This window comes from Camelina sativa, chromosome 18, assembly GCF_030686135.1.
Source record: "Camelina sativa cultivar CO46 ecotype springtype chromosome 18, ASM3068613v1".
Taxonomy (NCBI): domain Eukaryota; kingdom Viridiplantae; phylum Streptophyta; class Magnoliopsida; order Brassicales; family Brassicaceae; genus Camelina; species Camelina sativa.
Window position 1 is genome coordinate 3936375 of NC_141897.1, and position 15096 is coordinate 3951470.

The 15096-nt window shown below is 36.7% G+C and overlaps 2 protein-coding genes across 2 annotated transcripts; both read left to right on the forward strand.

Annotated features, from left to right (window-relative positions):
* Positions 1-834: 834 nt before the first annotated feature.
* Positions 835-3736, forward strand: LOC147921483 (uncharacterized). Its single transcript, XM_087497701.1, has 8 exons — positions 835-1229; positions 1344-1891; positions 1964-1999; positions 2314-2428; positions 2508-2607; positions 2940-3011; positions 3063-3330; positions 3588-3736. The coding sequence occupies exons 1-8, from the start codon at positions 835-837 to the stop codon at positions 3734-3736; spliced, it is 1683 nt and encodes a 560-aa protein (XP_087353827.1).
* A 397-nt stretch (positions 3737-4133) lies between these two features.
* LOC147921484 (uncharacterized) lies at positions 4134-6716 on the forward strand. Its single transcript, XM_087500216.1, has 4 exons — positions 4134-4834; positions 5263-5327; positions 5407-5694; positions 5784-6716. Exons 3-4 carry the CDS (start codon positions 5692-5694, stop codon positions 6432-6434), a joined length of 654 nt encoding a protein of 217 aa, XP_087356342.1. The 5' UTR covers positions 4134-4834; positions 5263-5327; positions 5407-5691; the 3' UTR covers positions 6435-6716.
* The last annotated feature ends 8380 nt before the right edge of the window (positions 6717-15096 follow it).

Here is a 15096-nt window from a genome sequence, read left to right on the forward strand (position 1 = left end):
AATTCTTATCGTTTGCAAGTAGCCAAGATACAGTTCAGAATTATAGCGGTAATTTTCTCTGTCCATGTAGTGTTTGCAAGAATAATAGATGTCTCTCGGGTAGAAGAGTTATGAGTCATCTGCTTAGTAATGCATTTATGCCAGATTATTATGTGTGGTATAACCATGGAGAAGAAATCAATTTGGATATATGTAGTAGTTACAATGATAGGACGTATGATGGGAGTCATGAAGAAATGGGTAATGTAGTAGAAGATCCATATGTGGATATGGTGAATGATGCGTTTCGTTATAATGTGGGTTTAAATGACAATTATCATCAAAATGATAGTTATGAGAATGTGGAAGAACTGGTACAAAACAATTCGCAGAAATTTTACGACTTGTTAGATAGTGCAAAAACTCCTTTATATGATGGTTGTCGTGAAGGTCACTCGCAATTGTCATTAGCTTCTTGAGTCATGCAAAATAAGGCGGAATATAAAATGAGTGAAAAGTTAGTGGATTCGGTTTGCGGAATTTTGACGGATTATTTACCTGAAGGCAACCAGTCTACCGTTTCAATTGATGCGTAATTTAGGCCTTCCATATTATACAATTGATGTTTGTATTAACAATTGTATGATTTTCTGGAAAGAAGACGAAAAGGAAGAGATATGTCTATTTTGTGGTTCACCAAGATGGAAGCCTAAGGAGGACCGTCGGAGAACAAGAGTACCTTATAGTCATATGTGGTATCTACCTATTGCTGATAGGTTGAAGAGAATGTATCAGAGCCAAAAGACTGCAACGGCAATGAGATGACATGCAGAGCACCAATCAAAAGAGGGAGAAATGAATCATCCTTCTGATGCGGCGGAGTGGAGATATTTCCAAGAGCTTAACCCTCGGTTTGCGGAAGAACCCCGTAACGTCTATCTTGGATTATGTACTGATGGGTTCAATCCATTTGGCATGTCTCGTAATCATTCATTGTGGCATGTGATCTTAACTCCATATAATTTACCCCCTGGTATATGCATGAATACGGAGTACTTGTTTCTTACAATTCTGAATTATGGGCCAAATCATCCGCGAGCTAGTCTCGATATCTTCCTACAACCTCTTATTGAAGAGTTAAAAGAGTTGTGGTCTACTGGAGTCGATGCATATGATGTGTCTTTGAATCAAAATCTTAATCTAAAAGCTGTGCTGATGTGGACGATAAGTGACTTTCCGGCGTATAGCATGTTATCGGGATGGACCACCCATGGTAAATTGTCTTGTCCAATTTGCATGGAAAGTACAAAGTCATTTTATCTACCGAAAGGAAGGAAGACATGTTGGTTTGACTGTCACTGAAGATTCCTTCCTCATGGTCATCCATTAAGGAAGAACAAAAAAGATTTCCTGAAGGGAAGAGACGCTTCTAACGAGTATCCACCGCAGTCTTTAACTGGTGAGCAAGTTTATTACGAGCGTTTGAAATGCGTAAATCCACCAAAAACCAGGGACGTCGGTGGTAACGGTCATGAAAAGAAGATGACAGGCTATGGAAAGGAACATAATTGGCACAAAGAAAGCATATTATGGTCGCTACCTTACTGGAAAGATCTCAATCTCCGACATAATATTGATGTGATACATATCGAGAAGAATTTTGTGGACAACATCTTGTATACTCTTATGAGTGTGCAGGGTAAATCTAAAGACAACATCATGTCAATATTGGACATAGAACAATTTTGTTCTCGACCACAGTTACATATTGATAGGAAGGGTAATGCTCCATTCCCAGCATATACATTGACAAAGGAAGCCAAAACAAGTTTATTGGAATGTGTCAAGCATGCGGTGAAATTTCTAGATGGTTATTCGTCAGACTTGGCTAGTTGTGTTGATCTGGTCAATGGCAAGTTTTCAGGAATGAAGAGTCATGATTGCCATGTTTTTATGGACTGACTACTTCCATTTATCTTTGCAGAACTCCTAGACCGGAACGTTCACCTTGCGTTATCAGGTACTACGCTATTTTTAACTCTATACAACGAGTATATATGAATATTGTGAGATTCACAATTTGAGTATATATTTTGTAGGGATTGGAGCATTTTTCAGGGACTTATGTTTGAGAACTTTGCAAAAAAAGTCGAGTTCAGATTCTAAAGCAGAACATTGTTTTGATCTTATGCAACTTAGAAAAGATTTTTCCACCATCATTCTTTGATGTGATGGAGCACTTGCCTATACATCTTCCTTATGAAGCAGAATTGGGAGGCCCTGTACAATATAGGTGGATGTATCCTTTTGAAAGGTTTATCAAAAAGTTGAAAGGAAAAGCAAAGAACAAAAGATTTGCGGCAGGATCAATTGTTGAATCATATATCAATGACGAGATTGCTTATTTCTCAGAGCACTACTTTGCCGATCATATACAAACAAAGTCACGGTAATTAAATGCATATATAATTTAGATATTTGAAGATAACTATATATTATCATTAATTTGAATTAACTCATTTGATCAGGTTAACAAGATTCAACGAAGGTGAAGTCCCTGTATTTCATGTCCCTGGAGTACCAAATATATTTACTCACGTCGGTCGTCCAAGTGGGGAAATGCATGAAGTATGGCTTTCAGAGAGAGACTATCAATGTGCACATGCATATGTTTTACGAAATTGTGACTATTTTCAACCAATTGAGAGGTATATAAAAAAGACTCTCAGCTTATATTTTCATTTAGAAAATCCACAATTATTTCTCACATAATATATGTGCTATTTTGTTAGTATGTTCAACGATTTTCTTTCTACAAAATATCCGGGATGGACCGAAAAAGAACTCTCCAGGAAACGAGCTGAAGAATATCTACACAAATTTTTGATCTTATTAATGCATTAATTTATACTTAATATATAAATATATTGATATATTGCCATGTTTTTATGTAAATGCAGGTTATATACTGGAACACCACAAATCCATTCCCTACTTGGGTTCAAGAGATAGTGCATGGACCTTTGCACAAGGTCAAAACGTGGCCAATGTACTATACAAGAGGCTATGTGTTTCATACATAGACTCACTGTGCTGGATGGAAGACATTTAACTATGGTGTATGTGCTACTGGTGAAAATTACACTGATGAATCTGATGGCGCGGATTTCTACAGGAACATAATCGATATCATAGAACTTGAATATGAGGGAATGGTCAATTTGAAGATCACACTTTTTAAGTGTAAGTGGTATGATCCTGTTATCGGAAGAGGCACTCGGAAGAGCAATAGTGGTGTTGTAGACGTGAACGCATCGAGGAAATACAACAAATATGAACCATTTATTCTAGGTACGTAAAGACTCCATGTAATTTAGATATTTACACATAAATGTAACTATCCATACTAATTAATGATTTTGCAAACAGCATCTATAGCGGATCAAGTTTGCTATATTCCGTATCCATACATAAAGAAACCAAAGCGGGAGTGGCTCAGTGTTCTAAAAGTAAATCCTAGAGGAAACATTTCCGGAGAATACGAAAACAACGAACCGGCTCGTTGCAAACAGAAACTGATGATGCTGTATTGATGACTACAATTGAAGATCTCATAGTCGACAATTTGGTAGAAGAAGCTAATCCAGTAAACCTTGATTACGAAGTCGGAGATGCGGATCCAGAAGATGAATTCCTGTGTAATTTATCTTCTTCTGATAATGAAGAAGAAGAAGAAGACGAAGATACATATGCTTAATATGTTTAATATACTATATATATCATTATTTGTCAAAAATAAAAAACACTAAGTTTGTTTTAGTATTATTAACTTTGTAATATAATACATTTTAAGTACTTTATTAAATAATATTAAGTTTGTTTCAGTATTAAAACCCAAATAAATTATATTTATAGTCTGTAATTTAAATTAATTTTCATTAAGGATTAATAAGTACTAAATAATTAAAATTTGTAATTATAATTTTTACCAAAATAATAAATTAATTTTATTATTATAATTTGTACCTTAATAATTTAAATGTTTATAATTGGACTAATTTAGGCCCAAACCCACTTACTAATTAACTAATTAAGGCCTACAAATTCCTAAACTTAGCCCATTAACCACTAACTAACCTAAAAATCCTAGTCTCACAAGACAATAACCCTATCCTCTCGAACTCGATCGCCTCTCTCGTTACCTCTCTCAAACCCTACTCTCTAGATCCAAACCTCTCTCGTTACCTCTCTTGTTCTCTGTCTAGACGAATCTATCAGTCTCTCTATCAATCACCAACAAGATGCCGAATCGAGGAAGAAAGAGGAAGGTTGCTCCTAATGTTACTCAGAGACCGAAAGGGGCAACACCAAATCGACGGTCTAACACTCTGCCCAGTCAGTACAACTTCACGCTGGCGGTACAAGATCCTCCTCCTCTGCAGACGCCTGAAGTACAAGTCAGCGGTTTGCAACGAAAGTCATCAGCCCAGATCCGGAACTATCCTCCGCCGCAACAACTTTTTTAGAACTCATTTACACATCCACCTCCACCCGAACTACACCGGACTCCTTCAGAAGAAGTCCACTTCAATCCACAGACTCATGCCAGAAGTCGGGATGTCTCTCCGCCTTCTCCAGTTCGACCCTCTCAAACTCAGGCGAGAAGTCAGGCCAGAAGTCAGGAGCATCCATCGCATCCATCGTCTCAAGGGAACATCTTCGAAGAAGAATCTTCTGCGGTGTTGCCCAAACTACAGGCGGACGTGTTGCATGCTCTAAATTCACTGCTTCTAGTTCCAGACAGGGATAAGTTCACCATCGTCCTCTCTCCCACACCCATACCGAACACCCAATGGTATGATTTTTCCTCTTCACATGTTTTGTAATGGTGTTATTAGATTGTTAGAAGAGAAATTGGTGAGTCAATGTATTGTAATGATTGTGGTGTTGGCTTATACGAATAGCAATGGTGTTTTATGATTGTGGTGTTGGCTTATACGGATAGCAATGGTTTTTTTTTATTGTTGTGTTGGCTTATACGAATAGCAATGGTGTTTTATGATTGTGGTGTTTGCTTATACGAATAACAATGGTTTTTTTTGTCTTATTCGTATGCGTATTGTAATCCAATAGAAACTGATGCCTCTTGTTTTGACCTCATTTCTTTTGGTTTGTCTATTATTTGCTTTTGAGTATCCTGCTTCTTTATTTTATTGGTTCATGTGTATGGAGGATCGAAACTTGTTCGGAAGATTACTAAAATTATTCAAAACAAATTCGAAGGTCCCTTCTACAGCTGGACATGTGTGCCGCGGGACAAACAAGAGAGATACTTCCTTGAATTTGCGGTAAGGATTTATGTCACATAGCCTTCATACATAGCTTTACAGGTCTTCTTTTCACTCACAATAGCTCCTTTTTTTCTAGAAAACCCACACATGGGATCCTTTGATAACCGGGACTGTTCAAGCTTACTTTGAGGAAATCTGTCAAAAGCGGATCAAAGACATGGTTAGCACTGTGAGGACTAGTCGAGTCCAACCAAACTGGATTGGCGACACTCTCTGGGTTACAATGGAGGATTACTGGGACACTGAAGAAGCACAACAAAGGAGTAAAACTTACTCTGATGCCCGTCTGTCTGACCGTAACGGCCTAGGTCCTCACGTCCACCTCTCAGGGCCAAAGTCGTATTGACAGCTTCAAGACGAAATGGTTAAGTAGCTGTTATTTTTGCCACTTTCAATTCTTACATAGCTGTTATTTTTTTTTAGTTAATCTGTGTCTCTTTGCTAACATTGCAGGTTGAGGATTTGGGAAGAGAAGTCCAATTTGGTGAGGTTTTTATCAAGGCACATACAAAGCCTGATGGTACATATGTTGATCGGAAGGCAGAGAAGATTGCAGAAACTTATGAGAAGACTGTTCAAGAGAGGTTGTCTGAGCTCGAGGCAGAGTCTTTTGCTGTGTCAGATGGAGAATCACGGCCACAGGACCTCACAACAGAAGAATATACAGAAAATTTCCTTGAGATTACTTTTAAAAAAAACCAATACACATTTATAGTCTTGGAGTTTAATTTGTCATCCTCTAATCTTAACTTTTCTCTTATTTTCAAGTCCACTGCTAAGGATTCAAGAGAAACACCTTATGGAGTTGGAAGCCTCAAGGACTGTCTTGTCAATGGAAAGGATAAGCAAGCATGTGGCTCTTCTACCTTTGTGGCTCTCCAAGAACTGTTGAAAGAAGCTCAACGCATGATAGAAGAACATGCTGCTCAACTGCAGAGGCGTGATGCAGAAATAGCTGCGCGTGAAGCTGAGCAATCCAAATTTATTGCTGCCCAGAAGGACAAGATTGACCAATTCTCCAACGTCCAGGATTTTCTGAGGGAATGTGATCCGCGGTTTCAGAATTTCGTTGCAAGCCATTCAGCTAAAGAGACAACCACATAACCTCTTCCCCAAAATGATGCAACTCCAACTCCATCAACCGCTGCTTAATAGGTTTCTCTGTCATAACTCTTTTTGGATGAACTCAATCTCACTCTTTTCGGATGAACTCTATCTCACTCTTTTCGGATGAACTCTATCTCTCACTCTTTTGGATGAACTCGTTGCCACGTTCAGATTGTGTTTATGACCTTTTTTTATTTCTGTAACTTGAACATGTACCATGTATTTCAATATTTCGATATTATGTCTTTCCAAATTCGAAACTTTCAATTTAAATTGGAATACAAGAATGAAAGGAAGAGGATAAAGGGAAATTAGTATATGCAACATTCAAATTCTGTAATTAACATCAGTGGCCAAATAGTCGTAACATACAGATTCTGAAATCAACATCAGTGGCCAAATAGTCGTAATGTAGTTTCTAAATAGTCACTAAGGTAAGTGACTATATAGCGACTACCAAACACTCAGTCACTACTTAGTCGCCAATTTGACACCACAATTATACGACTCAAAACCGACAACAGTAAGAAGACCATTTGTTTGTGCTAATTAATCACACTATAGTCATAAAATAGACACTACTTTAACGACTACGAGACGACGACTTTATGACCATATGACGATTATTAGTTTTGGTCGTAAAGTAGTCGCTAAAAGACGACTATATATACGACTACAAAAATTAGCGACTCTCGATCTCCGACTGCTTGAGGTAATCGCTATTTGGTAGTAAACACAGTTTTTACGACTACAAAGCGACTAAAAGTGTAGTCGCTAACCGCCTATTTTCTTGTAGTGTACATCCATCCGTACGTCGCGTCTCATCCGTCCATTTCTTTGAGAACCGATCGCTCCAGTTTCTTATCGAGACGTTCTCCCATCCATCCATCCTTTCTGGAGATTGCCGAGTCGAGTTATTCATCCGCTAATCTTGTCCCGCTTCCGTCCATCTCTTCCAGAGATCGCCGAGCCGAGTTTCTCATCGGTCGATCCCCTCCGACCCATCAAACCTTGAAGAGAGCCGACTAGTTTGAAGGTCCTACGATGATCTGCAACCGGAGATCCACATCCGACCATCCGCAATGACTGTCCGACCGTCTGCAGCAACTCTCTGTCCGCAGCGTCCGTCCGTCCATCCGTAGCGACCGTCCGTCCACGACTTAGAATTCCGTCCAAACCTTTAGGCCGCCGGCGTTCTCCTCAACCTGGGTGGAGGTCGACACCAACCATGGACAGAAACTCCAAATGCCACATCTTCCACTCCAGTTGCTGACAGAGTGTACAAACCCAAGGTTTCTTTCTCCAAGAATCCAAGAAAGTGCAAATAAGAGCTAGATGATGCTAAATGCAAAGCAATGATGGACAAGCTTATTGTCGAGTTACCTTTGATTGATGTTATTATGACTTCTCCAATGCTAAGGAGATATGTCAAGAGGATGGTAACTGATAACATGATTTTCACCCACGGTAAGCTTTCTCATCTTGTTCAAGGGACTCAATATTCTGGAGACAATGCGATGCAGCTACGTCACAATGAAACTACAATAGTTATTAGATTGCTATTGAAAAGGTGATTCAATTTCACATCCAAGAAATGTAAGCTCAAGATGGTTGTTTTTGATTTGAATACACTAACAAAAAAAAAAGCAAATGGTGGGTTTTCTAAATCGCTTAAATAATCCAAACATGAATTTTGTCAAAATCGAATATCCCCTCTTTAATATTTGGGAAGTACATGACTTATTTTTGGTAGACCATATAATAGTTATATGGATCATTAGTTGGTTATAGAATTGACATATTAATAATTTAAGTATAACATTTGATAGTCTTTTCATATTTACGGGTCTACTTTGATTATTGTTACATCCTATATCGCTTATTTATTTAATTATTCATAATTAATTATTAATTATTAATTATTAATAATAGCTTTTTTTTATTGACAAAAAAATAAAAATAAAAATTATTAGTAATAGCAATAGCAATGAATCCACTTTAAGCCTAATCGGGAATAATAATAATAGCATTTGAAGGAATAAAAGATGATATACACAAATGAAACAAAATATTTTAACTCGAGAAATCTTCCTAGTTCGGTAACCCTAAACATAAAAACAGTGATTTTTGTTAAACTAAACAATATTTCGATCTTACCAAACAATATATACCCTACTTCTATATACTGTTTAAGGAAATTTAACAAATTTAAATATCTCCCGCTTTAAATAGGATTAACTCTGTAGATCCATTCGACGGCCAAAAATATTTAAAATTAAAAATACTGCTTACACATAGTCTACACAATTTTTTATAATAGATATATGAGTCGAGTCAGTACATAATTTTTTTTAGACTATATAATAGATATATGAGTCATTAATTAGTTATAAAATTAAAACATTAATCATTTTAGTTGTATTTAAGTGTATCATTTGTATAATTTACCTTTATGGGTTTGCTTGATAATCGAGATTCGAGATCGATATTGATAGGGTTCGCTTGATAATCGAGATTTATAGGGTTCGCTTGGTAATCAAGATTTATAGGGTTTACATAATAAACCCTTGCCATTTTAATAAATATCATATCTAAAAGTTATTATTTATAATATGTACAATTTAAATGTCATATCACAATTTAAAGTTATATGTACTTCTTTCCTCATAAACAGATGCATATCTTATTTACATATTTTATTATTATTTACCATTTAAAATGTAGTTAGTTTTATAATAAAATAAGTTATAAACTTATAATTCGGTTTAAATGTAAAATATCAAGGTTATATGATGATATTGTTTAATGTTAAAAAATATATCAAATAAAAATATTTAAATTTGTTGTATAAAATAAAATTTAACCTGTGATATAGCACGAGTACTAATCTAGTATATATATGAAAACCGATGGATGATGCCTTGTTAACCGTGTCTATTGCTTTTAATAAAATGGTGCGCTTTTAATAAAATGGTGCATTCACGATATAAGAAATAATAGATTTGTGTGTTTGATGATATGAGAAATGCAATTCCATAGAGTATTTATAGTAGACAAAAGTAGGTCAAAAAAATCTTGGTGCCAAGCATAATATATTTGATACTATAACAAAATTGTAATATTACTTATTTGTTTCTATATAATCCGTTTTATAAATATTAGGAGGAAGAAATATTGAATATGAAGTGTATGCACATAAATATTTACAATATATGTGCTAAATAATAACCAAAATATCTTTCTAGATAGGGAAATATAGTTATTTTAGATTAAATTGTTAGGATTCGATTAAATAATCGAGATTTTAGTAATAATAATAATTAATACAAATAAGAAATCTTTAAAATCTTACCTAAAAATCGAATGTAGATAAGGAAACATCATATTTAAGCGAGATTGTAGGACCAAAATCGTTTTCTTTAAGAATTAAATTAATGTCTTGTTTTTTTTTAGAATTCCTTAAATCTCTTATCCATGATCAGATTTGAAATTAAGACAACATCCCTTAAATTGCTTATCCAAGATCCGGATATAGTAAAACCGGGTAAATCCCGGATCCAAATGAATTAAAGCAAAAACGTACTGCAAAAATGTATATGTAGATGCAACCTCTCAGTATCTCGCTGTTTGGTTTAAGAAACTCTTTAGACTCTTACCGAGTTTCGAATTATATGGCCTTTTTTATTTATTTTTTAACATTACCTATACGACAAGATTGCTAATTTTCATCAATATAAACCAATGTGCTTCTACAAACCAGTTCGATTCAATTAACTGGCCCGATTTGAACATAAATAGAGTTTCAGTTCGAGTTGGGTCTTGTCGGATTGAACAGATAGAGTTTCGGGTCGGATCGGAGCTTCTCGGATTTAGTTTTTAATTTTTGAGAACCAGTAAAAACCTGGAATTTTTCAATTCTAGCCGGTTCTTGTTCGGTTCGAGTAATGAACCCAAAAACAATTGTACCCGAAATTACTAATAATAATCTACGCAAAATTTCGAAAACAAATCCATCGAGGCCTCGGATGCACTTACACAAACAATCGTTCTTTCCAAAGAATGGATCAATGGGCCAGTTAACTCTTCCCCAGACCTCTCTTGCTACCCTAATCAGCAAAAGCTTTGCATCAATCTCATATCGCGTCGAGAACTCCATAGATGTAGCTTGGAAAGCTGATACACGAGACGCCGAATTTGGATGGATAATCAAAGGATTCAAACCCGGATCCGATCTACCCAACCAATCCTCTGCGAGAAATGTAAGATCGGCGTTAATACCGGAAGCTTTGGCTATTCTTCTAGCCCTTCAACATGCAAAAGACCTCGGCATCACCACCCTTTCAATAGCCTTTGACTCACAACAGTTGATAAAGACCATCAATTCAAGGACTCCTTCACCGGAGTTTCATAGAATCCTTCACGACACTCTTCGTCTTGCTTCGGAGTTTGACGATGTTTAAGTTTTCTTTTATCCCTCGATGTGAAAATCGAGCTGCAGATAAGTTATCAAAAGTTGGTCTTGCTTCTATTTCAATTGCAATGTCCCCGGTTTAACTTTTTTCTCATTAATGAAATCATTTCTTCGCATAAAAAAAAGAAAAAATAAATAACAAAAGAGGGAAGAAGAAAGCAGAGACGTCGAATAAACATTCAAATCAAAGTTTGACTCCCTCACCTTGATTTATGCTTGAAATATGTGTTCTTATCTTTGCAAAGATTTTTTCTTTTATTTCCCTTTAGTAAGTTTTATTTTTCTTTCTCCCCAGTTTCGTTTCTCTATTTTCGTTTCTCTTTTCACTTTCTCTAAGAAATGGGTAATGCTGCATTTAGCTGGAGGGTGAGCCGCTATTACGCTCTTCGGCTCTTGCATAACAGTGATGATGATCACAGTTGTGTGAGGTCTGCTGCTTCTTGGGATGAAAACCAACAGGTTTACGGTGGAATAAAGAAAAAAATAGGAAAAACCATTGGAGATAGTTTCAGAGTTTTGATTGGTAAAATGAGATCTCACTAGTGAAATACTAAACTCTTTTTTAAAAAATTCTACTTGTAAAATTGATTTGCTTTCACGTTGTGACAGTAACTTAACTTAGACGGATTGAGATGCTCTCGAATCTCAACCATAGCCGGAGCCAAGGAATTCCTAGTTGGTCACCACGCGCAGCCACTTTTGACCAAGTACTGATATGATCCTCCCAAGGATTCGGCACCTTCGAGTTGGTTGATAGAGACACCTTGATTCTAAAGACGACAAAGCCTCAAGAATAAGGATGGTGGAATGAATGGTCGCACAAGAGTTGCGGAAAGACTCTTGATATACCGGTTTGATCTTTCAGCCTCGCACCAAAAAGATCGGATCTCTCAGCCTCGCACCAAGGAGATCGGGGTTTTGACTATCGGAATCACACCAAGTAGTCGGTTTTGATTGTTGGAATCACACCAAGCAATCGGTTTTGTTCACAAAGAACATAAGAGAATCACTCTCAAAAAGAAAAGGTTTTGATAAAAAATTGGATTGTTCATTATTTCTTTACTCTTACATGAGTTTATATAAGATAAGAAAACTTGGTAACAAAGCCAAGTATTATTCTTGAAACTAAAAACAATAAAGATAGATAGTTGAATGAAGATTCAACTCTTGAATTTTGTCTTCCCAAGGTTTCCTTCCCAAGATGAGTTGAACTCCAATTTTCGTCACTTCTCTTTGACCACAAAATAAGGTGATTATTTTGGGCTTTCTTGGACTTGAATTAGGCTCAAACTGGGCTGGACTTGATATGTATCATCCCCAAAATAATTTCCCATGCTCTCTTTTACCATAAGTTCTTGTATTAGCCCATTAAGTACCTCTTTGATCTTTTTAACTCTCTTTGACTACTTGATCCAATTTGCTGATGAGAAACAGCATGGGCTGTATCATTTCTTCATCTTGGGCTTAGTAGAAAACAACTCCTGGTTGCCAAACATAATTCTGGAAGCTCTTAAACCAACTGGACCTAAAACTCATCAAGTTAAGAAATAGATCCACCTCCTTTGGCAAATGGGACGTAACTCTGTGGTTTGTTGGCCAAATCTTGTGTTCTTGAGCTTGTTGGAAACATAAGAGATCGATTGACATCCTCCAGTTGATTTCGTGTCCAAATTGATTCTGAGTTGGTCTGTGTAACACGATCTTTGGCTCAGACGCGAAAATGGAATTAGGACAGATCCACTGACTTGAAATATCCATATCTTTCAAGTATGAACTGATTTTAACGTGCTTCCAATTCTCAGTGGTTCTAGGATGGATCAAGATTTCAGAAAAGTTTTGTTCATAGCTTGAGTACTTCTGGCTTGGTCGGAATCCTCCTTTGAATGCTCGTAGGTCTAAGTCGCGTAGCCATGAGTTCACCTGATTTGTAAAATGAATAACTCCTTCACCTAAACTCTGATTGGACTGATTCAACTTCGAGATATGCTCTAGATGCGGTAAGAATGCATCCCAAATAGCAGTTTGGTAGGAAGAGTTGATCTTTGACTTCGTTCGTGTTGAGCAAGACTCAAGGGTCGTCTTGGAGTGTCTCATGATAATATCATACCCCTGCTCTTGAAAAAGTTTCGTCCTCGAAACTGTAAGACTTTGGGTTGGAGAGTGTTGAAGTGACTCTGATGGCTTACCATGAGGAAGATTTGCACAGTTTATAGTGAGATCTTTCTTGGTTCCTACAAAATCAACAACTTGCTCTATCTTGCTTGACGATAAATGGAATGTTGGCTTTTCTCTCCTTGTTGGTTCATCAGATGAATCATCCATACTATCAAGGTTGTTGATGATAATGCCTTTCTTCGCGGCTTCCTCACTCTGATCTTTGCTGATCTCTTTGTGCTTTGGTTCCTCGGCTTCTGTTTGCTCACTCGGTGATTTTGCTATTTCTAACAGATTTTTCTGAACCAACAACTCCTTGTGCTCCTTTGGTGATGGTAACGAAACAAAAGCAGCTTTCTCTTCTTTAAAAACAAGAGATGTCCTTTCTCGTTGGTAACTTGGTGTGACAGTAGACGCTCCATCAGTTGGTCTAGAAGGCCTCCTTAGAATATGATTTGCACCAAGATGATGATGGTTGGGAACATATCGTTTCCTCAAAATAGACATCAATTCTTCCCAAGTCTCAATAGGGTGTTCTCCATTTCTCCTCCTGCTTATCACCAATTGATCCCACCAAGTAATGGCATAATCACAAAATCCAGTGACTGCAACTCGTACCTTCTTCATTTCGCAATAGTTTTGACAACTAAAAACCGACTCAATCTTTTTCTCCCACTCTAGGTATGCATCTGGTTCATTCCTGCCTTGAAAGGTAGGAATCTCCAACTTATTACTTCCAATGTTGTCATAAATTTGATCCATGCCATCTCTGTGTTGTGGCCTCCTATGGCTTGTTCTTGATGATTGAGTAGTGTAATAATCGTCAGCCCTTAATACTCTAAGTTGATCTCTTTCTCTTCTATGCTGCAACATTTCTGGTTGTCTTTGTTGTGCCTCCACTTGAACTTCATCCAACCTCTTGTAGATTGCACTCATCTCAACCCTCATTAACCGTCGCATCCCTCCCATAAGTGCTTGAACTTGTGGATCATTAGACATTTTTTTCTTTTTTTTTTTTTTTGCCTTTTTTTTTCTTCTCTGTTTTTTCTTTTTTTTTTCTTTTTTTTTTCTTTTTTCTTTCTTTTTCTTTTTTTTTCTTCCTTCTTTTTTTTCTCGTTTTTTACTTTTTTGCCTTTTTTTTTTTTAAATAAAATAAATAGAAATAGAAGATGAAAATAAAGAAGATGGAAAGATAGAAAGATGATAGATAGAAGATTGAAAGATAGAAAATGATAGGAAGAAGATGAACGGTTAGAAGATGATAGAATGATAGAATACCAAACTCAAGGGTGTGCTCTGATACCACTTGATGTGATCCTCCCAAGGATTCGGCACCTTCGAGTTGATTGATAGAGACACCTTGATTCTAAAGACGACAAAGCCTCAAGAATAAGGATGCTGGAATGAATGGTCGCACAAGAGTTGCGGAAAGACTCTTGATATACCGGTTTGATCTTTCAGCCTCGCACCAAAAAGATCGGATCTCTCAGCCTCGCACCAAGGAGATCGGGGTTTTGACTATCGGAATCACACCAAGTAGTCGGTTTTGATTGTTGGAATCACACCAAGCAATCGGTTTTGTTCACAAAGAACATAAGAGAATCACTCTCAAAAAGAAAAGGTTTTGATAAAAAATTGGATTGTTCATTATTTCTTTACTCTTACATGAGTTTATATAAGATAAGAAAACTTGGTAACAAAGCCAAGTATTATTCTTGAAACTAAAAACAATAAAGATAGATAGTTGAATGAAGATTCAACTCTTGAATTTTGTCTTCCCAAGGTTTCCTTCCCAAGGTGAGTTGAACTCCAATTTTCGTCACTTCTCTTTGACCACAAAATAAGATGATTATTTTGGGCTTTCTTGGACTTGAATTAGGCTCAAACTGGGCTGGACTTGATAGGTATCATCCCCAAAGTAATTTCCCATGCTCTCTTTTGCCATAAGTTCTTGTATTAGCCCATTAAGTACCTCTTTGATCTTTTTAACTCTCTTTGACTACTTGATCCAATTTGCTGATGAGAAACAGCATG

Excerpts from the sequence above, each read along its gene's own strand:
- LOC147921483 (XM_087497701.1), top strand. The coding sequence starts at position 835 with ATGAATCATCCTTCTGATGCGGCGGAGTGGAGATATTTCCAAGAGCTT. Across the intron at positions 1,230-1,343 it reads GACTTTCCGGCGTATAGCAT|ATTCCTTCCTCATGGTCATC; the intron begins GTTATCGGGATG and ends CTGTCACTGAAG. Across the intron at positions 3,331-3,587 it reads ATATGAACCATTTATTCTAG|ATCTCATAGTCGACAATTTG; the intron begins GTACGTAAAGAC and ends CTACAATTGAAG.